At 36.6% G+C, this 27,144-nt stretch overlaps 1 protein-coding gene across 4 annotated transcripts; it reads left to right on the forward strand.

Annotated features, from left to right (window-relative positions):
- The first annotated feature begins 31 nt into the window (after nt 1-31).
- On the forward strand, nt 32-25,750 carry TMEM59 (transmembrane protein 59). 4 transcript variants are annotated; one of them, XM_014478666.2, is made up of 9 exons: nt 32-316; nt 4,191-4,223; nt 5,237-5,342; nt 7,135-7,229; nt 10,231-10,383; nt 12,442-12,523; nt 14,178-14,262; nt 16,567-16,675; nt 25,111-25,750. In XM_014478666.2, exons 1-9 carry the CDS (start codon nt 128-130, stop codon nt 25,264-25,266), a joined length of 1,008 nt encoding a protein of 335 aa, XP_014334152.2. In that variant the 5' UTR covers nt 32-127; the 3' UTR covers nt 25,267-25,750. The 4 variants fall into 4 exon arrangements, with proteins under 4 accessions (XP_014334152.2, XP_070224089.1, XP_005897296.2 ...); XM_070367988.1 differs by having other exon boundaries at nt 33-316; nt 14,181-14,262; XM_005897234.3 differs by lacking the exon at nt 4,191-4,223 and having other exon boundaries at nt 36-316.
- Nucleotides 25,751-27,144: the final 1,394 nt, after the last annotated feature.

Here is a 27,144-nt window from a genome sequence, read left to right on the forward strand (position 1 = left end):
GCTGAGACGACTACAGAGGCGGAAGCAGCGGCCCGCGGGGCGGGGAAAGGGGCTGGTCCCGGAAGGAGGAGGAAACCTTGAAAAGAAAACAGCAACAAGCTGTGCTGCTGTGACAGAGGCAAACAAAATGGCGGTGCCGAAGGGGAGCCTATGGCTCAGGGCCCACCTGGGGATCCCGCCGCTGCTGCTGCTGGCCATGGCCCTGGCCGGAGGCTCGGGAACCGCTTCGGCTGAAGCGTTTGACTCGGTCTTGGGTGATACGGCGTCTTGTCACCGGGCCTGTCAGTTGACGTATCCCTTGCACACCTACCCCAAGGTAGGGCCCGTCCGAACCGGGCTACAACCCTTCCCTGGCCGCCCATCTTTCCGCTCTCCCGCACCTCTGTCGTTTCTGGGAGCCTGACTGTTGAACCCACCCTTCAACCTTTGTCTCCCATCTCTGTGGCCCGTTTTCTTTCCTAATCCTACCCGCATCCCACTCCTCCTGTAATTACCGGAAGTTTGTGCCGCACCTACCCTGTAATAGGTCGGGGACAGAAAAATAAGCAAGACAGGACCCCTTTTTTTTTTCTGGGGCTTTACGGGAAAAGGGGGGGGGCGGAGGAGGATCCAGATGATTAACGCAGGGTCCTCACTTTCCAGGGATGGCGGGGCGGAGGGGAGGCAGTTTCAGATACGCCAGTCCTCTAAAAGATTAGTTCTTAACCCCCTCTTCCCTTAGCGCCTCTCTGGGCTGGAAGCCAGCAGTCTGTATAGTATGAAATGTATTAAGGAGTTGGGAGACATCAGGAAGGGCTTTCCGCCTATGTTGAGTAACTGTGTGCTAGGTGCTGACACTGGGATTGGGATGGCTTAGAGAAAAAGCAGTTAGGTTTGTGCATTCAGAGAACTTACCTTTCGGTGCAGCAGAAGACAGGGGATTAGTAGAATGGGAAAGAAACGAGACTGGCGCTCGCCACGGATCACATATTACGAAGAGAGTGGACCCTTCTTCCCCTCCTTGTCCACCCCTAGGTGCAGCCTTTCCTTTAATTCCATTCCACTTCTCAAGTTGTTTTTGCAGCTTTAGAACTGTTGACTGAGCATCCTAAACTGCGTGGTTTGTCCCCCACCCTTCCAAATATGTGATTTCGGTGTAAGCCCCGCCCCGCACACCACTGCCTTTCTTTATAACAGCTTGTGCTGGTCTTTCTACCCTTGTTTTTACTTTGTCTTCCCTATGCTATATACTTAACCATGTGGCTAGGCCTCTTTGCTCTCTCAAACTACAAAGAGACTAGGAGGAGTTTAGGATGTTCCTTATTGGCAAGTGCTTTCAGGCTTTTGAAATGAAAAGTTCTAAATGCTGTTTCTGCCCGTATGTCTGTTTACTGCTGGGTTTTACATTGCTTGAGGATTATCAATCTTAAAGAAAAAGTGTGGGAGAGGAGATTATCAAATTATCAGAGACAAATATATCATTAGCAATCAAGAGAGAGAAAAATGAGGAATTCTGACTTCTAGACTTTTAAATCAATGTGTACTGCTCCTGAATACATTATTTTCTTCTCTTTTTATAAACCGCTCATAAGTAAGAGGATTGTATGAGGAAATTAATAATGATTTGGCCTGGAATTGGGCAGAGATTTATTTTGTATCTTTTTAGTGTTTGGATGTACTGGCCTTCCCTCCCACCCACCCCTGCCCTTTTTTTGAAATTTTCCTAGCATATTTGTAGTTACTTGAGTACATACGTTGGAGAATAAGCAATTTAAAAGATTAGACATTTCGGGAACCTCTGAGTACTTTTATAATATCCACTACTTTCTAACAATTGATGTGATATCTATAAATCTTTCTTTCTTTTTCAGTAAAGCTATTCTCCCTAGGAACTCTAAATCACCTGGTTTCCTGTCCTGGACTTAAAGTTTATAAACTGCCTGCTGTCTTATTAGCCAGTATGATGGGAGATTTACCTCCGTTATCCCTAATTCTCACCCTGCCAAGTTGGGCTTGTCAGCTGAAATCAAGGCTCTGACAGGTTCAGTGCCTAAGTCACATAGCCAAGAAGTAGTGGAGTAGCAGGAATTCAGTCCTAAAACTGGCTACACTGTACGGCTTTCTACTAATAAAGTTGTAGATTAAAAATATTTAATTATTTCATTGATGTCCTTTGGTCCTCCGTCAAATTATTGTGCTTTATGATTTGGAAAAAAGCAGTGGGTGTTACATTATTTAAATTTACAAGCTCCTAAAGCCTCTCTTCGGAGAAGGCAGTGGCACCCCACTCCAGTACTCTTGCCTGGAAAATCCCATGGATGGAGGAGCCTGCTAAGCTGTAGTCCATGGGGTCGCTAAGAGTCGGACACAACTGAGCGACTTCCCTTTCACTTTTCACTTTCATGCATTGGAGAAGGAAATGGCAACCCACTCCAGTGTTCTTGCCTGGAGAATCCCAGGGACGGGGGAGCCTGGTGGGCTTCCGTCTATGGGGGGTCACAGAGTCGGACACGACTGAAGCGACTTAGCAGCAGCAGCAGCAGCAGCAAAGCCTCTCTTGGTCTGATATTTGTGACCAGTAAATAGAAATCTCATTTTAATGACTCTTTTTCAAAATTATTTGTTGCAAGAAAGCATGGTACTTTACTTGTTTGTAGTAGGTACTTAAAAATTATCATATTTCACCCTTTAACTTTCCTCAGAAGTAGAATTGTGTAATTTGTCTGGGTCCAAATATGGGAGACATAAGTCCTGTTAATAATAAAGGTAATTAGAGTCAGCCTGGTCATTTTTAAGAGTGTGGGCTCTGGAACCTTACAAACCTGGTTTCATTCCCAGCCTTACAGTTACATATCTGTGTGTCCTTGATAATCACTTCTCATGACTTCATTTTGTCAACTGTAAAAAAAAATCTTTTGGAGTAAGTGTGAGGATTAAAGATAATATACATGGGACTCTTAGCACAGTACCTAACACATATCAACAGATAGTTGTTTCCTTTGTCAGATGTCATAAGGCCAGTTTGGTATGTGCAGCATATTAGTAGTGCTGAATAAGAGAGAATAGTTAGCTTGACTTAGCTTAGGATAAGAAAATGTGTGTAAAATCTATAGATAGTAGGGTTCCTTTAAGGAGGATTTGGTCTAAATTAGAGAAGGTATATTTTATACAAGCTTGCCAGTAACTTTGGATGCATAGGGCATGAAACATTGTCTAAAACATGAAACACTGATTTAGAACAAGGATATGACTTAATAGCTACCAGTTGAGTGCCTGCTGTGTGCCAGGTGTCCTATGATATATTGTTAACTCCGTACCTGGTACATTGTGGGTGCTCACAAAATATATGATTAATGTCATATCTGTTTATTAGTATAGCATAATTTTAATGATCCTATGGATATAAAATAATATGTAAATAAAATAATAAAATATAAAATCCTCATCATATTTCAGGATTGACATATAAGTATTGTCACTGTTCTACAACTAAGGAAATTGAGGCTGAGCGAGATTAAGGCCCTTGCCTGAGGTTGTGCAGAATAAGTGATGAGGCTGAGCGACTAACCAGGGCTAATTCCTGAGCCTAGACTCTTTCAGCATGCTACACTCTCTTCTGAAAATCGTACTGGAGGGCTTACTGGATTGGTTTAATAAAATAAAACATATCTGAAAGCAAAATGGCTTGCAGTATAGCTCATAGTAATGAGCTCATACTTCTCCATGCCATAGTAGGAAGTATGTGATGCTCCAAAGACATGAGAGAATTCTACTGTCTTACAAAACCTACTCAGGTATAAAATTTACTTTAATGGTTAAAACTCTTTCAATTTCACTGTAACAATAAATGCATCTAGAACCGACATCCAGAAATGCACTACCTTCAAAGTTGTATAATAAAGATTGTTCAATATTAGACAATTAGGATGAAATGGTTGGATGGCATCACTGATTCAATGGACATGAACTTGGGCAAACTCCAGGAGATGGTGAGGGACAGGGAAGCCTGGTGTGCTATAGTCCATGGGGTCGTGAAGAGTCTGACATGACGTGGAGACCGAACAATAATAAATACTAGACTGCAGCCATCTCCTCTTAACGGATTGTTGCTGCTGCACAAATTTTACTAATCCTGCTGGAAAGAAATGCATAACTTTGTATTCCATTGGTTGCTAACTGGTATATGCACATGCTGTTTCCTTCCTTATTAGGTGCCTGCCAGTTTGTACACAGTGGATCACACAGTAAGTTGAGGGGACTTCCCCACATATACTGGTTTGTTTCAAATACTATACATTTCACCAAAGAAAAGCCTGTTGAAGACATTGTCATTAGTCTTACTGAGCAGTTCACATTTTCTAGCAATGAAGAATCTTTCTTAATCTTGAGCTCTCACACAAATACAATGATGCCTACAACTGTTGTTTTCTCTCTTTTAAAATATATTATTATGATTAACACTACTACCATTTATTGAGCACCTTTAATGTTCCGGGCACTGCACTAGGAATAGCTGTCTTCCAGCATTATTGAGGGGTTTAGAGATAATTCATAGCTTTTATTTCCTTTTTGACGTTTGTCAGTAGATAGGTAAAGTAATGTGCATGCTGACCTGAAAGGTTTTAATCCAAGTCTGGCTGATTCCAGTGGCCTTTTCCATGTGTCACATGTTGCCCTTGTTTGTGTTTTCAGTTCAGGTAAACTGAGTTTAAAAAAATCCTTTCATTTAAGCATTTTTCTAAATGTGTACCTCACTTTGTGGGGGCCTTTATAGCACTATCTGCTTTGTAAAACTAGTCATGATATTTTTCCTGATAGGCCTGATGATTTGTATAAATATTTATGTGGCAGAAGTACACCATTGGTCCTAAAGTACTTGTTTTCTCATTTTTGCCTCTATTAAAGTTCTGATTATGTCACTGTTATTTTTATTTTCAACTTTTCCCCCCAAAATATGACTGTGGAATGTAGGAAAAGGGTGATGTTTTTATGCGCTCGGTTTCTTGATATCACTTATTATTTATTTGTTTTGGATATCACTGTTAAAATAAGAAATTAAAACTTCTTTATATGGCAGACTATATAGTCTTAAGTATTACCTGACTTCTATTATTTTTTCTTTCTTTCAGTTATAAAACTTTTATTGGACAATTTATTATAAACCCTACTAACTTTGCTTTCTTTTGACTTTTTTCCCCCCCCATAAGGGAGAAACGCTATTTTTTTGGTTAATCCTCCCTGTTCTTGACCTCCCTAGGAAGAGGAGTTGTACGCGTGTCAGAGAGGTTGCAGGCTGTTTTCAATTTGTCAGTTTGTAGATGATGGAATTGATTTAAATCGGACCAAATTGGAATGTGAATCTGGTAAGATGCTATGCTAATGACATCAGCAGTATATAACATTGGTGTTTTCTTTGAGTTGTGTTATGCTTTTTATGTATTTTCCTCGGAAAATGACAAGCATACTATTTCAACTAGGCATCAAGCATATTTTAATAATTACAAAGTTGAACTTCTAGTAGCTGCTGCTAGAAATTTCATGGGCTTCAAATTTCATCTATTTGTTGAGACAGTGTTTATTTTGTACTATAGATAGGAACACCTTTGTTTAACCAAGTATTTGGTTTAGACAAATGTAATAGTGATTACCCTTTTCATAATTCATCACCATCCTTTCAGTGGATAGCATAATTTTCCTAAGCCTTTCAATCATAGGCTAGTTGACTTAGCTCCCAAGTTGTTTTTTTTTTACTGAATCAGGCCTTTGACTCAGTATTTAATAGTGTATTCTTTGTGAGTCATGCCAATAAAAGAAGTAAGTAGAGTCTTTGTCATCTCTTAAGCCACTATTCTTACCTTTTGCCCAAAGCGATGTGTTTAATAAAAGAAACCTGTAATCAGGACAAAATTGATATTTAGCTTTTTAAAAACCATAATGGACTTTTCTTCATTCATTACCTTACACTGTTTATTCAGTGCAGTAGGAGGTAGCTTTCTCCCTATCACTATGCTACTATTTCCATCTACCTGTGTAGTATCATAACCTCTTTTTTTATGGCTCAGTCTCCTAACTGGCCAACTTTATATGTGCATAATACTGTTCAGTTTATTATCTAGTACCTTCGAGAAGTGTACTACAAATGCATGACTGGGTGGAAAGAAAAATAAAATTGCGGTCTAAAGTGTTATATCACAGGAAAGAAAATGCTCTAGTGAACTAAATGAAGAGTGTACATGTGGTAGAGACTCATTCCAAGTTTGGAATCCTGCTGTAGAACATTTTCAAAGTTCAATTTTCTCAGAATTTAGGATGTTAGACTGTTTTATTTTTCTTTGCCTTGTGAATACCCTTGCTGCTGAACTCAGTGATCCAGTTCTTAACAGTAATATCATATGTTTGTATAAATACTAAAGTATATCATTTTGTTCAACCCCATAAAGTAGGTGGTATTAATTCTGTTTTAGATATAATAAAGATCAATAGTCAGAGAGGTTAAATAGCTCTACCTAGGTCATATACACCGGAGAAGGCAATGGCACCCCACTCCAGTGCTCTTGCCTGGAAAATCCCATGGACGGAGGAGCCTGGTGGGCTGCAGTCCATGGGGTCGCTAAGAGTCGGACACGACTGAGCAACTTCACTTTCACTTTTCACTTTCATGCATTGGAGAAGGAAATGGCAACCCATTCCAGTGTTCTTGCCTGGAGAATCCCAGGGACGGTGGAGCCTGGTGGGCTGCCATCTCTGGGGTCGCATAGAGTCGGACACGACTGAAGCGACTTAGCAGCAGCAGGTCATATACACAGCCAACAGATGATGGAGCCAGAATTTCAGGATGCCAATTCATTGTTTTTTCTTTTCTGCAAACCTTAGCTATGAGGTTCACCTCATATGAATGTCATCATAGCCAGAGCCTGAGTGTGTAATTAATAGGTTTATTCCTGAAACATTTGACCTGTGGGAGGCAGAAGATATGGTATTTTAGTAAAATAAAACATTTGCTGTTATTGCCAAATATGAAAATTCATATTAATGAAATACTTTTTAAGTATAATAAATTGCTTTATAAAGTGCTAAATTCCTTCCTTTCTATTCTATCCCTTTTCTTTCTCTCCTTCTCTTTTTTTCTTGTAATTTACTGTTTTTTTCTTCCAGCATGTACAGAAGCATATTCCCAATCTGATGAGCAATATGCTTGCCATCTTGGTTGCCAGAATCAGCTGCCATACGCAGAATTGAGACAAGAGCAAGTACGAAACAATACTGCCCTTCAGAAATGCCTGCTTAGATCGCACTTTGTATTGAAATGTATATTGTTCACATGATCCTATTGCAGTATTATATTTTGTAATTAGTCTTCAGCAAACAAATTATTTTTGCAAATAGAAAGTCAGTTATTTTTGTATAAGGCTTTAATGTTAAGCGGTATGTTCACACCCATAATCTCATTTTGTTTTTTTTCTTAGTCCAGTGACAATATTATCCCCATTTTGCATATGAAAAAACTGAGGCTCAGAGAAATGGAAAGTTCCTTTTACCCTATCTGCCGTTACCTTAGATCAGCATCATTTCTCATCTGTATTACTAAATTAGCTTCCAGTCTGTTTTCCCACTTCAGCCTCTTCTAGTCTATTGTTTAGTCTGTGTCTGGATATTTATTTTCTAAATGGAAATCTCATGCCATGATTCTTCTATCTTATATTCTTTAGTAGCTTCCCATTATATACAGGTTTAAGTCCAAACCATTTATCACAGCCTGGCTTCTGATTGCCTCTTCTATATCATCGCTTAGAATTTCTACCCCTCATACTCTATTCAAGTATTCGGGGAAAAGTTGTTGAATTTTATTAACTTTGGCATAGGAGATACAACCACATGGTACAGAACTCAAAGGGTGAAAAAGAAAAAAATATGTATATATATACACACATACAGTTGACCCTTGAAAACAGGGATTTTAACTGCGAGACCATTTACACTTGAATTTTTTTTTCTTAATAGTATACTGCACTACATGATCTATAGTTGGTTGAATTCTCAGATGCAGAATCACAAATATGGGAGACCAACTATAATCTGTGTATATTCACAGATTTCAGCACACCTAACCCCTGCCATTGTTCAAAGATCGTTGTATAGTGAAAAGTTTCCTACCCCTGTATCTCTTAGCCACTCCATTTTCCTCCATTAATGTAGCCAAGGTTACCAATGCAGAGGTATTTTATACATATACAAGGATACATGTATTCTTTTCTAAAATATAGTTAAAGACTGTCTACTCATTTTTTTCCAGTACATATATATTTCATTATATGGATGTATGATTTATTTAAGTAGTCCCTTAGACATGTAGGGTTGTTTCTGATGGAGAAGGCAATGGCACCCCACTCCAGTCCTCTTGCCTGGAAGATCCCATGAATGGAGGAGCCTGGTGGGCTGCACTCCATGGGGTCTCGAAGAGTCGGGCACGACTGAGCAACTTCACTTTCCCTTTTCACTTTCATGCATTGGAGAAGGAAGTGGCAACCTACTCCAGTGTTCTTGCCTGGAGAATCCCAGGGACGGGAGAGCCTGGTGGGCTGCCATCTAAGGGGTCACACAGAGTCGGACACGACTGAAGCGACCTAGCAGCAGCAGCAGCAGCAGCAAGGTTGTTTCTGGGTTTGGTGGGCTGCTGTCTATGGGGTCGCACAGAGTCGGACACAACTGAAGTGACTTAGCAGCAGCAGCAGCAGCAGGGTGGTTTCTAATTTTTTAGATGTATGTATAATGTTGCATATTTTTCACATTTATATTTCTAGAATAAAATCATAGGAATACAATTGCTGAGTTAAGTATATGCATTTTTAATTTTGAGAAATAGAGCAAAATTGCCTTGTATGGAATTTCTATCAAGTTTTAAAATTGAGATATAATTCATACTATAAAAATCATTCTTCTGAAGTACACAGTGCAGTAGTTTTTAGTCTATTCCAGACTGTGCAACCGTCATTACTATGTACTTCCACAACGTTTTTATTATCAAAAAAAGAACTCTCTTACTCATTAGCAGTCACTGTCCTTTCCTCCTCCTCCCAGTCCTTGGCAATGTAGTACTTTTATTACAGTTTTAATTTGTGTTTCTCTTACGAGTAACTTTAAACATATTTTCTAATTTTTAAGACCCATTTTTATTTCCCTTTCTCTTAATTATGTACGTACTGAGAAGTTCTTAATGTTTGTAATATATTAATCGTGACATTATTTCTTGTTTCTTCTATTCTGTATCTGCCTAGTGAATCCTTTTGACTCGGGGCAAGTATCATGTCCTCTGTGAAGCCTCCTTCACCACCTCTCACCCCAGTTTGGGTCAGATGCCTCTCCCCCGACACGTGTATCACCCTGTGTTTCACCCCTGTCCTATGTAGATTAAACACAGACACGTGGATAAATAAAACACATGGTTTCTGACTCTTAAAATTTATAATCTCAATGAATGCTTACTTAGTGAACTAAGCAATGAATGATTTCACAGCTTTTAAGTGGGGAAATTAGATCACGAATACAGATCTCTTCTGATTCTAAAAGCTCTTCTCTCTTAATAACCCCATACTGTCTTTCTTTTGAAATATAGCTAGAACCAAAGCTGTCCCTAGAGTTCAGCGAATGGTATCTCATGCTTATTCTCTAGAGGGGCCCACTGCTGTAGAATTAGTCAATGGTCAGAATTAAAGGGGAGGCGATACCAATTAATGTAAAAATCTCATCAGTAGCTTACTGTAGGTAGTCAGCCCATAAATATTCCCCTCACTCTGCCCTGCTACCAGATATCTCACATTTTATGCATACATTCCTTGGATTGATTTTTTCCCTTTTTTCATTGGTGTGTGTTACAGGATGGTTCGTTTTACATGAAAGTATTAAAGATTTGTCCCTTACCCTTCTACCTCTTGAGGCCTTGCTAATCCTTATTTAATCAAAAGAGAAGAATTAAGATTCTCTACATTTTTGGACCTAATTCAAAAGCCTGTTAATTTGATAGAGGTGACAGGTAGCTTATATTGTATTAGGTGATACATTAAAAGATCCTAGGAATTTAAACTCTTATGGTTAATTGCATAGATAATGAAGAGTTTACTCTGATGCTAATGATGATAATAGGATCACTTGTTTTATACTCTGTCCATATAAGGATTTGATTATATTGTTCTTTTGTATATGTGTATATAAAAAATAATATATTTCACCTTGATTTATTTTTTTTTTTTTAAGCTCATGTCCCTGATGCCAAAAATGCATCTACTCTTCCCTCTAACTCTGGTAAGATCATTCTGGAGTGATATGGTGGACTCTGCACAGAGCTTCATAACCTCTTCGTGGACTTTTTATCTTCAAGCTGATGATGGAAAAATAGTTATATTCCAGGTGATAACTGTGCTCCATAGATTCATTTAAATACTAGCAGTAGTAATGTATATATTTTAAATGAATGTCTTAGCATAGAATCACATACTTAGTCCCTTACAAATATTTATTGTCAAATAATAATTACTTTTTAGCCTGCATTAAAACCTACATTGGGCATCAGGACTCAATGTGATTAACTCCTCCCTCTGCCCATTGGAAATCTATTTAAAGCCCATTGATGTGTATCTAACAAGATCTCTGAGTCTTCTAAATTTTAGAGTGGTTAATTGATAAAATGAAACCTATAGATATAATAGCAGAGAAGCCAATGGCACTCCACTCCAGTACTCTTGCCTGGAAAAAAGGAGCCTGGTAGGCTGCAGTCTATGGGGTTGTGAAGAGTTGGACACGACTAAGCAACTTCACTTTCACTTTTCACTTTCATGCATTGGAGAAGGAAATGGCAACCAACTCCAATGTTCTTGCCTGGAGAATGCCAGGGACGGGGGAGCCTGGTGGGCTGCCGTTATGGTGTCGCACAGAGTCGGACATGACAAGCAACTTAGCAGCAGATAAAGAGAAGAAAAATTAATGTAGTTTGAATATAAATAATGGTGTGTGTTTATACCACATATGGATATTAGAGAAAAGCAATGGGACATAATTTTTAGTCGTTAATAGTGCTTTTCCTCTTAACTCTGATAAGAGAGCTTGTTGAAGAAACGTCTTGCCTTCTAGAGAGAGAACTTTTCTCCCAGTTCATTGTTTATCATGGGATATGATAATTATAGCTGCTGTCTAGTGAAGGTTCATGTGTACTAGACATTTATGTATATTGTCTCAGCTCTCCAAACAACTTCATGAAGTTGCATTACAGCTGTTTTATTGATGAGGAAACTGTGAAGTTAACTTGTTTAATTAAGGTAACACTGCCAGAAGTAACAGAATTAGGCATCAAACCTGGGTTACTTTAGTTCCAAGGCTCATATACCACCCTACCATGCTGTCTTCTTTTTAATTTGGTTCTTAAGTTTTCGAATTTACCAGCCAACGAATTATGTTATGATGCTTTCTCAGGAAATAATGAAAGTAAACCTTTTAATTATTATTGCCAAGTGAGTGGCTTACTGTAAGCCTAGTATGTGATTTTTAGCATCATCCTGAGTCTTGGGTACCCTGTAATTTGGTAATGTGTGAAACACAGAAGGAATTTTCTCTTAAGTTCATGAATAAGTTCTATTTGCTAAAGCTACTTAAGTTGACTCTTGAAAGTAGAGTCCTTCATTCCTGATTAGATGTACGGTTAACTGTTTTTCTTTTTGTGTCAACTTAAGAATGATTATGATGGAGAAACCCCCTACTCCAGAGCATCAGAGCTACGTGAAGATGTAAAGTATAGAGTTGTTTGCTGTGTTTTTAGTCGCTTAGTTGTATCCGACTCTTTGCGATGCCATGGACCGTAGCCAGCCATGTTCCTCTGCCCATGGGATTTCCCAGGCAAGAATACTGGAGTGGGTTGCCTTCTCCAGAGGATCTTCCCAACCAACCCAGGGATCGAACCCACATCCCCTACATTGGCGGGCGGATTCTTTACTGCTGAGCCACCAGGGAAGCCCTAAAGTATGGAGTATTGAGCTATAATTTATGAGTTACTCATAGGTAGAAAAGAATAGAATGTTTCAGATGAGAAAAAATAGAGATGTCTAACCAGAAATTTTGGCAGTCTGCCACATTATTCCTGATCAGCTAGAGTTAGAACTCATTTTTTACAGGATATGATACTTAATGCACTATGTTGTAATCTATTTTTTTATTTTATTTTATTTTTTTATGTTGTCAGGAAATTAAACTGACTATTCTTGACAATGATAGAAGTCTGTTTCTTTGCAAGACACTGGATCTAGTGTTTAGCACAAGCAGTTAAAATATACTGTAGTTACTGTGTTTTATTTTTTATACCATACTTCTATTACTTTTTCTCAATTTGAATGTCTATAGAGATGATATGTTATAGAACTTGGTACTAAGAAAGGCTTAAGAAGTACAAACGACTTAATTGCTTTCTTATCATTTTAGTCTAAGCCAGAAATCCAGTATGCACCACAGTTGGAGCAGGAGCCTACAAATTTGAAAGACTCATCACTAAGCAAAATGTCCTGTAAGTTTTATTTTCAGTAGCCTAGGATTAAACACATTAGCAGTCAAATCTGATGCTTGTAGAATTGGTTGTATGATTGTTGAAAGGTGAATAAATGACTTAAAACCGTGGTCCTCTGGAGAAGGAAATGGCAACCCACTCCAGTATTCTTGCTTGGAAAATCTCATGGACAGAGGAGCCGGGCAGGCCATAGTCCATGGGATCGCAAAGAGTCGGACATGACTTAGTGACTGAACAACATATCCTATATAGATATACCTAGGGCCTGTATTTAATATCCTCTTATTGTGCAAGTATTTTTAAAAAATATTTATTTATTTGGTTGCTTCAGATCTTAGTTGCAGCACATGGGATCTCTCGTTCTGGCTTCTCTCTAGTTGTGGCTTGCAGGCTTAGTTGCCCTGCAGCATGTGGGATCTTAGATCCCCCACCAGCATTGAACTGTGTTCCTTGCATTGGAACGCAGATTCTTAACCACTGGACCACCAGGGAAGCCCTTGCACAAGCATTTTTATAAAATGTGAATTGTTCTTGTGTGTGTGCTTAACTTACAGAGTAGTGTCAACAACAACAACAAAAAACTGTGGTCCTCAAACTTTACTGTGCATTATGATCTGATGAGCTTATTAAAAGCATTTCTGAGCCCCCCCTCCAAAGTTTCCAATGGACTCAATCTGGGATAAGACATGAGAATTTGCATTTCTAACAGATTGCTGGGTTCTGTTGGTGGTCTGGGGATCACACTTTGAGAATCACTATTCTAAAAACATGTAGTTTTCCTTTAAGGATGTTATGAGTATGAACTAAGGAGATGTTCTGATATCTTCCAATAAACTAACCAAATAGTGAAACTACCTGAAAATACATTTTTATTCTCTTTTTATTTCTTGCTAGAAGTGAATTTAAACTCATAGAAATATAAAACATCAAGCTAAAACTATGCTTACCTTTTTAAAGCTATTAGCTCATTCCTTATCTTAAATACTGATTTTATTAACTCTTTAATTATTTTGGTAGGTGAATGATGGCAGCACACAGCACAAGGCCATCTTTAACTGTATCTTTTTATTTTTTTAAGATTTATGTATTTATTTTTTAGCTGTGCTGGGTCTTCATTGCCTCTTGTGGGCTTTCTCTAGTTGCAGAGAACAGGGGCTACTCTTCATTGCAGTGTGCGTGTTTCTCTTGTTGCAGAGCATGGGCTCCAGTAGTTGTGGTGTGTGGACTCAATAGTTACGCCCCCAGGCTCTAACGACTGACTCAGTAGTTGTGGTGCATGGGCTTAGCTGCCACGCCACATATAGGATCCTCCTGAAGCAGGGATCGAACGCTGGTGCCCTGCCTTGGCAGGCGGGTGCTTAACTATTGGACCACCAGGGAAGTCCCATCATTAATTTTAGATTTGAACAAACCATTCTATTATTACATTCAGACATAGAAAGCATCAATGTCAATAAAAATTTGAAAATAAAATAGGAAATTCATAATGTTGTATAGTATCCAGTTGGTTTTTAATGTGCCAAAGGAACTTGCATTCATTATACCAGATTACATTTACGGAAATAACTGGGTACAGTGTGTATATCTAGAAGCAGTCATTTGAGACCCCCTTTTGGAATATAGGATATCATTAACTTGTACCTTATTATTTCAGCAGATCTGCAAATGAGAAGTTCACAAGCACATAGGAACTATCTTGAAGATGGAGAAAGTGATGGCTTTTTAAGATGCCTGTCTCTGTATGTATTCATCTTCACTTATGTGTACAGAAGATAAAATCTGGCTTATATCAGAGAGATGCAGTCCTTTTTATTATTTTAAAGTTATATTAACTGCTCAAAAGTAAAAAAAAAAATTTTTTTCCATCTTTTCCCTACCAAAACTGTACTTTTGGATATTTTGGTTTGTTTAAAAGGTGATACTCACTCTACTTTAATAAAACACAAGGTTTTTTTCCTGAAGTACAGAAGCACTCTTGTTCTCGATGGGAGTCTTTGATTTATGTTACAATATGCACTTCTTCAGACATCTCAGTTAAGCTTTAATTAATTTAGTTGGAGGGCCAACTGTATATTTATTGAAAAAAATTCACATGAATTTTTTTCAATTAAAAAAACAAAATTTTTAAAAATAAAAATAAATAAATTCTCCCACATAGTTCAAACTTAAGTTGTTCAAGGATCAACTGTATTTACATAGCATTTATGTTTTATTAGGTATTATAAGAATCTAGAGATGATTTAAAGTGTATGGGAAGATGTGTATAGGTTATGTGGAAATACTATGCCACTTATAAAAGGGAATTGATCACCCTCAGATTTTGGTATAGGAGAGGGTAGCAGTCCTAGAACCATTGCCCTGGGAGTACCCAGGGTTGGATTTTCATTTTTATCTCCATGGCCAGACAGGAGGCTAGGGGAGGTGGATAAGGGCTATAGATTAAGGAGGGCTTTGTGTTCTATACTGAGTGTCATCTCCATGCCAAAGATTCTTAAAGGTGGCAAGGGAAGGTGGACTGTCGAGGGTAATGGGTACCTTGTGCCCTCTTGGGAAGAAATATCAAGCTTTCTAGAGTGAGGAGGGTTTTATCAAAGTATGCAACCTTTTACTCCTCCAAGGAGTTCTGATATGAGCCTTCCCCCGACAACCACCTGCAGCCCCTCGCCAAACAAAGGGACAGTAGCACTTGGTGATAGTGGTCTACCGTGCCAGACAGCAGGTCAAGCACTTGAGTAGAGGTGAACAAGTGGACTCTAGTGTCTCCAGTGTAACACTTCAGTAGTCCAAACTGCATGCTTCCTGTAATTTCTTAGAGCAGAAATAGTTTCTTGACAGGTTTTAATCAGATATCAGATACTTTTTATTTTAAAGGCTAGGTAAGAAAATAAGAATTGAACTTCAAAATTTCCCCTTCCTTTAACTTCTAAACCTGCTTTTGATTTTGTACCAAAAAAGGGGAGTTTTTCTCTCATTCAGTGTTTTGGATTTTGTTGCAGTTTGATAAGTTTTATGAAACCTAAGTTATTGCCTAATCTTAAGTTACCATTTATTCTTTTTTTCCTTTTTGGTCACATCACTCAGCTTATAGGATCTTAGTTCCCCAACCAGGGATCGAATCCAAGGCCCCAGCAGTAAGAGCAATGAGTCCTAACTCATTGGAATTCCATCAAAGAATTCCCTACAGTTTATCCTTAATGCTACACTACCTAGCATCTTACTGGTGCCTTACTATCCTAATAACATTTTGTCATTATATGTTATTCTTTTAAATCTAACATTTTAAAAATAGCTTTTTCTTTGAATCTTAATCTATTGTTTGGGAAACAATAGGTCAATTATGGAAAAAACTCCAGTTACTAATTCTTGTAACTAGCCTTCTACACTGAGATATTTTAATCATAAGAAAAATATAACTATCTTTTTTTAGGATATGCTGTGATGAATACAGAATGCCTCATAATAGATATACTCTTGTAAATTGAAATTCAAGTAAATTGTGGAGAGTTAAATATTTGAAATATAGTAGAGAACTTCTGGAAGCCTGTTGTGAATCCTTTTATAAAACAAGTTATTGTTTCATAATTTACCTATTCTGTACCTTAATTCTTTGGGCTATTGGGTTTTCATAAAGAAAATGTTATCTTAATACCTTGCAAATATATATTTGTATAGGAGTATACAGTTTATAAAACACTTTGATTTGCTTCATCTCATTTAGTAATTTTAAAAAATCCTTAACAGTAATTTGCTTTACTTTTATATATTTAGCAGAAAGCCAATATTTTTTTTTAATTTATAAAAGTTATATGGCCATGTTATAGAAGCTTGAGAAATGGAGGAAAGGACATTATATCACCCTAATATAATAGCTATTATAATGTTTTCTTCTGTATGTTTTTTTAAAATAGTTTTAAGGGTAGTACACATGAAATTTTGTATTATTAAACTAAGTATACAAAATTGATTGCCTTTAATTGTAAAGAACCTTCTGTTCTTAATATTATGCAATTTTAACAAAACTGTTGAATTTTTTTTTTTTCCAGTAACTCTGGGTGGATTTTAACCATGACTCTTGTCCTCTCTGTGATGGTGTTGCTCTGGATTTGCTGTGCAACTGTTGCTACAGCTGTGGAGCAGTATGTTCCCTCTGAGGTAAATTTAATTCTAACCCTTAGGCCATTTGAAGACTAGCCATATCATTTCCTTTTTTAAATGTTTTGTTTGTTTAACTAGAAAAGCAAAACCTTTCTACTAATAGAATGAGAGAAAATTTGGCGGTTTTAATCACACACATGGGGGTTGGCACACACGAGAATTACAGGTTTGCAGCATAAGCATCACTTCCCAATTTTTTGTCGTGCTAACTACTATAGTGACCAGTGTACACTGGCAGACTTGAGTTCAGTGTCTCTCTTCTCCCTAGGTCTTTTTTTATTTATTTATTTATTTTTTTATTTTTGGCTGTGCCACATGGCTCGAGGGATCCTACTTCCCCAACCAAGGATCAAAGTTTTGCCCCCTGCAGCAGAAGCACAGAGTCCCAACTACTGGACTGCCAGGGAATCCCCTCCATAGGCCTTGGAGACTGAAAAAAACCCATTGACATGTTTCTAAGGTGATATATAAGAAAGAAGGCTTGTGGAACTACTTCACATTTTAAATTTAACATTGCCACAAATGTTAAGGAATAATTGTTGCTTTAGTAGCATCAAGGCTGAAACGTTTGATTTTGAGTAATGTGTTTTGCTGTACTCTGAGAGAGATGGAACACTGTCTTGACTTTCTTGTTAATTAAAATTTAACTGGCCCAGGAATCATAAGGTAAAGGACTTTTGTTTCAGAAGAAGCCTCTAATTTGATGATTCAACTTAGCTTTAAAGGAAGAAAAATTATTTATGTAACTAAACATGAGATAATAAATTTTATTGACATCACATCCAACTGAAATAAACTTTAGTTCTCGTGTGCCTCCAAAATCCAGTAGAAAAAGAGTGAAAAGAAGGAAGGAGGGACATTTAAATAGAATCTGATAATAAGTAGTTAGCATGTCCCTAACATGATGCTTGAACAGTACTCTTATGTTCACAGACTATAAAGATATGCTGTAAGATTTACCCATGAATAATGATTCAGATAATATTTTTCATGTTTTTATTAAAACCATATGGGATATAGGCAGGCAGAAACTGGGACAGGATAATGTTGATAACTAATATTTATACAGTTGTTCAAAATTTACAAAGTGTTTTCATGAATCTTACATGTCCAGCACACCTCTACAGCAGGTTTTATTATTCATTTTATAGATGAGTAAATAGCTTATGAAGTTCAGATAACTTTCCTGGGGTTGCACAGCTATCAAAGTTTTGAGCCTGGAATTAAGCTCCTGTCTTTTGACTCTGCAACTCCTGTGTCTTTTCCTATATACCATCTTTCCTCCAGCTGATCAACTATTTAAGTGGCACAAATAATAAATATATGAAGTGTTAAGGAAAGCAGAGAGTATGTCTTGGATTGTTAGGATAGGTCATGAGGGTCTTGACCTGAACTTTGAAGAATGGTATGGATTAGCAGAGAGAGAAAAGTGGACGATTTTTAAACAAATGGATAAAGTTAGATAGGATTGCCTTGAATTGTGGAAATATTAGAGAATGGGTAAATTTCTAAAGAACTCATCTGTTTATGATACCATCTGAACATCCTCTTGCTTATTACCTACTTGTGTTCTTGTTTAGTTCTGATGTCCTTATTTTAATCATTTTTTGTTATTGATAAAGTAGAAGTTAGACATCTTACATAGGATTGCCTTTGCCTGTTAACTTACTTTTGAACTGCCCCATGCACTCTAAATCTTCATGGCAGCAAAGCTACAAACCTATAGTAATAAATATTTGTTTTACCCTCCATCACTAGGGAAATTGATAATGTGACTCATATAGGAGCTCATCGTCTGTGTAACCTCTTTGACACTAGGAATTTGAATACTACCAGCAACACATGGTTCATGTTTTTGAGCCAGGATGCTCAAACTCTTACTGAAACAGTTCCTAGATGGACATTTCATAGTTCTTCCTCTCTTAATCTCCTTACTTGACTTAACAGAATTGACATCTTCTGGTGTTGTTTGGACATAGCAATGCCTCTCATTGGTGTTTGATTGCATCTTACAGACCTGGGAATCCGTCCCTCCTTTTTAGATGACTTTTGAGCTTTCTCTTTCTTTTAGATGTTGTCTCTGCTGTGATAAATTTTGTCTTGATTGTATAGTTTTAATTCTGTGAGAAGTTCTCTCCCCTTATTTCCAGGTTGCTTGTAGAGCATCTCACTGTTTCTGCATATGCCCCCCACACCCCTGGATCATGAAGCCTCTAAAGCATTAGAACCACATGTGGAGTCCTATTAGCAGTTACTACATTCCCTCCTGATACCTGCATACGGGTGTCACTTTGCCCCTTTACTCTTGCCTGGAAAATCCCATGGATGGAGGAGCCTGGTAGGCTGCAGTCCATGGGGTTGCTAAGAGTCGGACACGACTGAGTGACTTCAGTTTCACTTTTCCCTTTCATGCATTGGAGAAGGAAATGGCAACCCACTCCAGTAGTCTTGCCTGGAGAATCCCAGGGACAGGGGAGCCTGGTAGGCTGCAGTTCATGGGGTTGATAAGAGTCGGACACGACTTCACTTTCACTTTCATGCATTGGAGAAGGAAATGGCAACATTCTCCAGTGTTCTTGCCTGGAGAATCCCAGGGATGGAGCCCATCTGTGCAGTCGCACAGAGTCAGACACGACTGAAGCGACTTAGCAGCAGCAGAACTCTTCTTCCTGTCCTTAACAATCAAGAATATGGTGACACCCTCAAAGAATATATACTTTTCTAAAATAAATTTTCGAGAAAAATGTATCAAAGACAGCTATTTGTATTCACTGCTTTTAGACTTTACTTTTATTTGAAACCACAGTAGCTAAGTACTAATAGTTTTTTCATCTCTATTTTTAATTATGAAAGGTTTATATATTTGACATAGAATTTATAAAGTTATATATAAAGAAGCAGGAAAAAAAATCACTCATCTAGAACTATTTTGTATTGCCATTTTAGTGGATTTCTTTTCAGTAAACTATATCAGTACATATTAATGTTTTTAAAATATTGCAGTATAGATACTCCTTTTGTGATATTTTCTCCTTAATTTACTGTAAAAATAGCTGAGAATTTAAGTCACCTACTTTAAAACTTTACTTTCATAAAACCTTTTCATTGATTTTATTTTTTGAACATAAATTACTTCTGACCCCTCTCCATAGTAACATGAGAGTGCATTTTAACTTATATAAGCAATGAGCAATGCTGTTTATATTTTGTTAATATAGTTTGCATATATAATCCTGTGTGTTTATAGGAAATCAGAAACCTGCTGAAAGAATATGTTTGTCTTCAGTATGGACCTGGTATCTTGAGCTCAAACATGAAATATTAAAAGCTTCCTTTTCAGTCACTACAAATAAAGCTTAAAATGTTTGTAATAAAGGCCAGAAATGTAGTCTTGGAAACTTATGAACAGCTTTGCTCTTCTTATTTAGGAAAGTTGTGAAATAACTTATCTTTAGCCTCTTTTGCACATAGTAAATATTCATCTCATATTATTTAAGAGTAGTGCCAGAAAGAGTAGGCACTGGTTGATCTTAAAGCAGTATCATTTTGAGTAACTTGACTTATAAAGATTTTGATCCTTATTTCTCCGCTTTCCCCCCTGTTCTTTCACATGTATGATGTCATTTTTTGGGAAACATCATGAAATAATGCTTTTCTGTTGTTGAACTATCTATTTAAGATAGTAAAGAATTGTCATTCATAGTGATCCTTGTCAGGCAGGTCAAACCTGACTTATAAAAACAGGGTTCAAGTATTGGGTATTCCTTTCTAGAGATCAAGCAGCCTCAGAAAAGTCCCGAAACAACAAATAATCATAGAAATGCTGCCTCTGTTATCTTATTATCTGTTTGCTTCCTTTTTTATTTGTGAAACCCATGATCATCAGATTTCACATGGTCAGTTTAAAAAAGTTTTAAAACACTCCAAATAATATTCATGTTAGTAAATCACATATACTTACTGGTAACATACAGTGTGCCAGGCCCTGTTCAAGAGATTAGAGAGATAATGAAGAATAAGATCACAATGAACAAAGTTAAATGTTAAAGATTTCAAACACTCGTGTAGAATGAAACATGTTTTAAACTATAATAAACATTATTTTCTTTGTCTTAAAAAAAAAGACCAAGAATCTTGCTGTTTCGAATCTAAGTCTCAAGAGAGACAATCAAAATATTTTATAAATGCCAGAGCTACCATAGCTTTTTAATCTAAATTCTGTTAAGAAATTTAGCTTTGCTGTTTTTTGCTGTTCTTTCTCAAGCCTTTATCGAATGTAGTGTTTTTGTATACATATATATAAAAATAGTATGTATAATATATATATTTTAGAAAACCTATGGATTTTTGCCTAGTTAAAAAATGTATGACATTTTGATTCCACTTGTCTAAGTACGACTACAACTTCTATTCTAAATTTCTAACTTATATTCACTCAAAACTTTGATATAGTTCCATTTTTTCTGGCATCTAATATTATTGCTTGAAGACTAGAAAGCTTATTAGTGTTTTTTTTTTTAAATTGAGGCTTCAAATTTCTAATCCAATTTGAGAATATAAAGAAATACTTGTAACAAAGTAACAAATACTTTTGTTGTAAAACAAGACAAAGCAAAATAGGAAATTAACATGTGATATAGTATTATTAACTAAAGTGTGGATTTTGTTCAGATTTCACAAAATTTTATGCTAGAGTCCCTTACTTGTTTCTTACCTTATTCAGGATTCCATCTTGTATTTAGTTGCATTGAGCAGCTTTAGCTGCATGTAACAAACTCTGATAAATTCAGAATTTTCATTTTTATTCTGTTACAAATATTTCCTAATTGTCCTTGTTATGGCTTCTTAGATACATCCATCATTTAAAAGGGACATTTAATTTCCAAATACATGGTGTTTTTAAAGTATCTTTTAATATTAATTTCTCATTTTGATATTTATTTCTCATTTAAATGCTTGCTTCTCTGCAGTTTTTTCAGTCTTTTAACTTTATTGAGGCTTTTGATGGCTAAGTCAAAGATCTCTCTTGGTAAATATCACTTTGCACTTGAAAATATGTGAGTTATTTTCAGATATCTTTTGATACTGATTTCTAACATAATTCCACTGTGATAAGAGAACAGACTTTGTAAGATTTCGGTACCTTTAGACCATGAAATTTTTGACCTTTGTTTTGTGCCTCTGCATATGTTCCAGGGTCTCCTGGTTTATATCTATGAGAACTTGAATTTGTATCCTACTGTGTGAAAATTGTATAAACCTTAATTATGTTGACTTAGCTCATAGTTGCTTTTCAGGTCTACTATATCCTTCTACTTCTCTATTCTATTAATTTTTGAGAGTTTGATATTGATACACCAGATAAAAATCTTAATCTGTCTACTTAAAAAATAATTGTAATATATAGTGGAACTATATGTAACTTTGTATTTTCCAAGTCTTCATAAATGTATTATCTTACTTTCATAATTTAAGAAAGAAAAAAAATTGAGTCTAGAAAAAGATCTATGTATGATAACTTGCCTAAGATTGCCAAACTGGTTAGTGAAAAGCCAGGCCTAAAACCCAAATACATATTTAGTAATTAAATTTAAGTTTTAGAAGTAATACATGTGACAAAGGGGCTTCCCTGGTGGCTCAGATGGTAAATAATCCTCCTGCAATGCAGGAGACCTGGGTTTGATTCCTGGATTGGGAAGATCCCCTGGAGAAGGGAATGGCTACCCGCTTCAGTATACTTACCTGGAGAATCCCATGGACAGAGGAGCCTCACGGGCTACAGTCCAGGGGGTCACAGAGAGTCACACGACTGAGTGACCAACAGTGAGCGACTAATAAAATTGATTTCCTCTTCCTCCGTTGTCAGTAAACCAGTCAGTAGTATTAAAACATTTTCCCATGCAGTTGCGTTTTTAAAATTTTCTATTTTTAGCTTTTAATAATTTTAGACTTTTATCTGATGTCCTTCTACTATAGATGAGGAGTTTAGCTCCCTTACACTGCCTCTCACTTCCATCTCTTCACTTGCTAGTTTTTATAATGTGTATTATTTTTTCGCATACTTGTAGTGAATGCTTTATAAATTTCTATTGACTCCTTATTACTGCTTTTCTCTTTCTTCCTGTACTCTTAACTCTCAATTTTCATTAGATCCTTGAGAAATAAAATAAATTCATTCTTCTTATATATACTTTCAGACTCTGCTATTAGTTGATCTGAAAACTTAAAATCCACTAGATAGCATTTACAACATTATAACTATGTAGATATTCAAAATAGAACCAAGTACAGTGGTGGTTAGAGTCACATGAAAGCAAGTTATAAACCTGAATTACTTAAAAGTGTTCCCAGGAGAATCTTCCAAATCTCTCTGCTTAACGGAACGTTTTTGTTTTTGTTTTTGTTCTGGCTTTCTTCCCATAAAAGTCATCTCATTTGCCACTGTTTCTTGTATGTTGCTTTCTTCCTTAGATTCCTCTTTACTTTTGCTGGAATACCTTAAGTAATTTTTTTCATAAAGGATACTTGGACAGTAAACTTTCCAACTTAACACATTTGAAAATACCTTTGTTGTACCCTTGTATTTGATTGATAATTTGGAGAAGGAAATGGCAACCCACTCCAGTATTCTTGCCTGGAAAATTCCATGGATGGAGGAGTTTGGTGGGCTACAGTCCATGGGGTCGCAAAGTCAGACACAACTGAGCGACCACTTTGATTTTCACTTGAGAATACAAAGTAGCCACAAAATCACTAAATGTACTGGTTAGAGGTTATCCATATGCTCCCATCCATTTCTCTGCACAGATTTTACTCTTTCTCCTTATTCTTTTAGATAGCTTCTTCCATACAGATGTTTGAAATCATTTAAAATTTCTGTCACTGTTTCAAGGCTTTTAAATGTTAAGTAGAATTGTGAAAGTTTTTCTTTTATTGTGCCTTAGAGCAAATTATCACCCAAATAAAACCCAAATTATTAATTTGGATTTTAAGGAGCCCTCACTGGATCAAATCCATGTCCAATCCATCAACCATTGAATTTGTCTTGAAAATTTTCTCTTACCTGGAAAAGTATCAAGTACTGGGCCACCTCCTTGTTGAAGGATTATTGTTACCTTGAAGCAGTAGACAGCAGACCACATCAGAAATGTGTTCAAGTAGGCAGCCATCATGAGAATCACTTCTAGAACATTTTCATCACTCCAGAAAGGAAACGTATGCTAGTAGTCACTGCCCATTTCCTCCAAGCGTCTTTACCAGCCATAGACAATCCATATGTCTTTCTGGCCTTTTTCACTGAGCGTTACACTCCGTATTGTTGCACATATTGGTATTGTAGATACTTAAACTTTGAAGGTGCTCTTTATTCAACACCGACTAAAAGCATCTTTCCAACACTAATACTTCTATGTGGTTCTCTGTTTCTTTAAATACATATTTATTTTTTACTTATTTATTTATCTGGCTGCACTGGGTCTTAGTTGTGACATGTGGGATCTTCTGGTTGTGGCTTGTGAACTGTTGGTTACAGCATGTAGGATCTAGTTCCCTGACCAGGGATCAAACCTGGGCTCCCTGCTTTGGGAGTGCAGAGTTGTAGCCACTAGACCAGCATGGAAGTCCCTGTCTTTTTAATATAGTTAGTTGCCCTGTCAACGTCAGCGCTTCAGGTTTTAGCTCACAGAATCAGATTTATTGCCACATGCGTTAACAACAAAATCTACCCCACCTCTTAGTAAAAACTTTTCTTTTTTTACCTTTAGGAGATAGACCTGTACCTAAATAGAGGTACTTCCATTATACTTCAGTGAGTTTTATGACATTTGCCCTGATACTGTTTATGCTTTCCTTCTCTCATTTTAGTATCTTTTTGAGTATGTTAGTAACAATTTGAACTTTTATACATTTATGAAGACCTTTCTGTCAATGTTAAATTATTTCGTGTATATTTTTTGTTCTACTCACAGACTTAAAATCGTACGTACCATTTTCCATATATGTTAATTTAGAACGTTTAGTAGCAGAGGAACTTACTCCAAATCATTTGACCACTTGGTTGGAGAGATAAGGTCTTAAAGGAACTGATCACTCAAGGCATCAAGCATCTGTAATCCATGCTCCAGAATCAATACCAGGTGTGGTATGACCACACTTAATCCTTTTAAACCTGAGCAGTTTTTCCTGGTACTCAGTTGTTAATTTGTAAGTATTTTAATTCAGGACATGTGGAAAATTTTTATTTGACCAGCCCCTGGGAATTGAATCACATATCTATAACACTTTGAGTAAAAGGATTCTTGAGGATGTTTATAGAAATTTTTTTTTTCTTCAACTAAATCTTAACATAATAAATTGCTATTTGAAGCCTTACTTGGAGAAGTTCCTAATTATGCAAATTGCTAATATTCATTGATGTTTTTTTTGTTTTGCAGAAGCTGAGTATCTATGGTGACTTGGAATTTATGAATGAACAAAAGCTAAACAGATATCCAGCTTCTTCTCTTGTGGTTGTTAGATCTAAAGCTGAAGATCATGAAGAAGCAGGGCCTCTACCTGCAAAAGTGAATCTTGCTCATTCAGAAATTTAAGCTTCTTTTTTTTTTTAAAGAAAAGTGGAATAGACATCTAAATTTCCATTCCTCATAAAGCTTTTTAAAATGGTTTCATTGGATATAGGGCTTAAAAATCACTATTAAATGCAAATAAAGTTACCCAAATCTGTGAAGACTGTATTTGCTGTAGCTTTACCTTCAATTTTTTTCTAGTAATTTAAGAGATGGCTCTTCGGGATTGTATTTTTATTTTACTAATATCTGTAGCTATTTTAATTATTATTTGCATTGTTTTTGTTTGTTTCCTTGCTTAGCCACATTCTGTGAGCTGATCATTGTTCTTCCCTACCGCCTGCCCTGTCAGTCACCTTAGTTAATAAGCTGAATACTCAGTAGGATGTGATGCTGTTGCTCAGAAATGGCCGACAACTTGTAATTTGAAATTTAGTAGAAAATACCCTTTAATACACTACATTTTCAGTTGTATTGAACTGAAATCATTAAAATTTTCTTTGAATAATTATGTGCTGAAATTTGAGTTAATATGCAGCTGATTTTCCAGATTTTCCCTTTGCCACTGCCCAACCCAGAAAATAAACAGGAAATGTTCTGTGTGTTTATTGCTATATGATCAGGAAGCAAATGAAAGCAAAAATGATCTTCTCACAAGTGTTCTTTATGTTATTTTTCACAGGCTATAGATTTTTCTGTTGGATGGATCTTTCCAAAGAACTGTTTTTCTCTGTTATAAAGCATGTCAAGTATAAGTTATTTCCAAGAACTTCATTTTGACAGTAAGAATTTGACTCTAGTGATGCAGGACTAAGTTTAAATTTCACTTTGCAGAAAATGGTTGTTATTATCATTCCTTTATTATCAATAATACAGATACAGAAATAAGAATGACATCAGGTAACATAATACACTTCAGTCTTACAGTGATTCAGTGTCATTATACCATGAAATCTTAAATGACTTTGCAAACCAATATTTTTTCACTCACATGGGCATTACTGGCAACTGCAGTAGGGCCAGTTGACTAAAGAGTGAGTCACTAACTTACCTTCAGTCTAGTCGTTAGCTTTCTCTGAGTCAAAAGAAAAAACAATTAACCAAGTAAGGCTTTGGTCACAAGATCATAGGTTTTGGTTTTCTAAATAGTAGGTTGTCTAGATTTGGTAGATAGAGGGTTAGAAAGTATGTGAACACATTCAAATGGGGAAAAGAGAAATTACTAAGTGTTGCCAAGCAGTCATTGTCTCTTTCTTATTTTGTGTCAAAATACAGTTATATAAACAAGAAATGGACTGGATTTACCTTAGGAAAAAAAAAAGAAGCCCAGTTGTCTTATTTACCACTTATGGCACACACTTAACGTTCGTTAATCAGACACAGGTTTAATTGTGGTGCCAAGTGAAGGAAACAGGGATATGTCCATAATGCTGCAGATTTGTAGGAGTCAGCCTACAGTTAGGAAAGGCCTCCCTTATAAAAACAACAATACAAGAGATAACAAGAGCAACTATATGACTGTCCTATATTCTTCAACCTTCCCTTGGTTTTGTTTCTCTCTGCTTCCTGAATGAAGTATGCCAAGACATCCTCATTCCTCTTGAAAGTATTGATCCAAGTTTAGACAAAATTTTCCCCTCTTGTTATGAGACAGCTCCTTATATGTAAAAGTACCCAGTCATTCCTCTATTTGGTAGGCACTCAGATATTTGCGTCCTGTCTTTTTATTTTAGTATGATTAACCAGACATTTTCAAAAACAATTTTACTTTAACAAAAAGAAAAATTACTACCCCCTCCCCCAAATGTATACAGCATTAAACTATTTGACTTGAAAACTCCAACAGAAGCAATAAAACTGGCCCTTTTTCCTAAAGTAACAGTTTGGCCCTTTCGGTGGACC

This window comes from Bos mutus, chromosome 3, assembly GCF_027580195.1.
Source record: "Bos mutus isolate GX-2022 chromosome 3, NWIPB_WYAK_1.1, whole genome shotgun sequence".
In the NCBI taxonomy this organism is placed as follows: Eukaryota; Metazoa; Chordata; class Mammalia; order Artiodactyla; family Bovidae; genus Bos; species Bos mutus.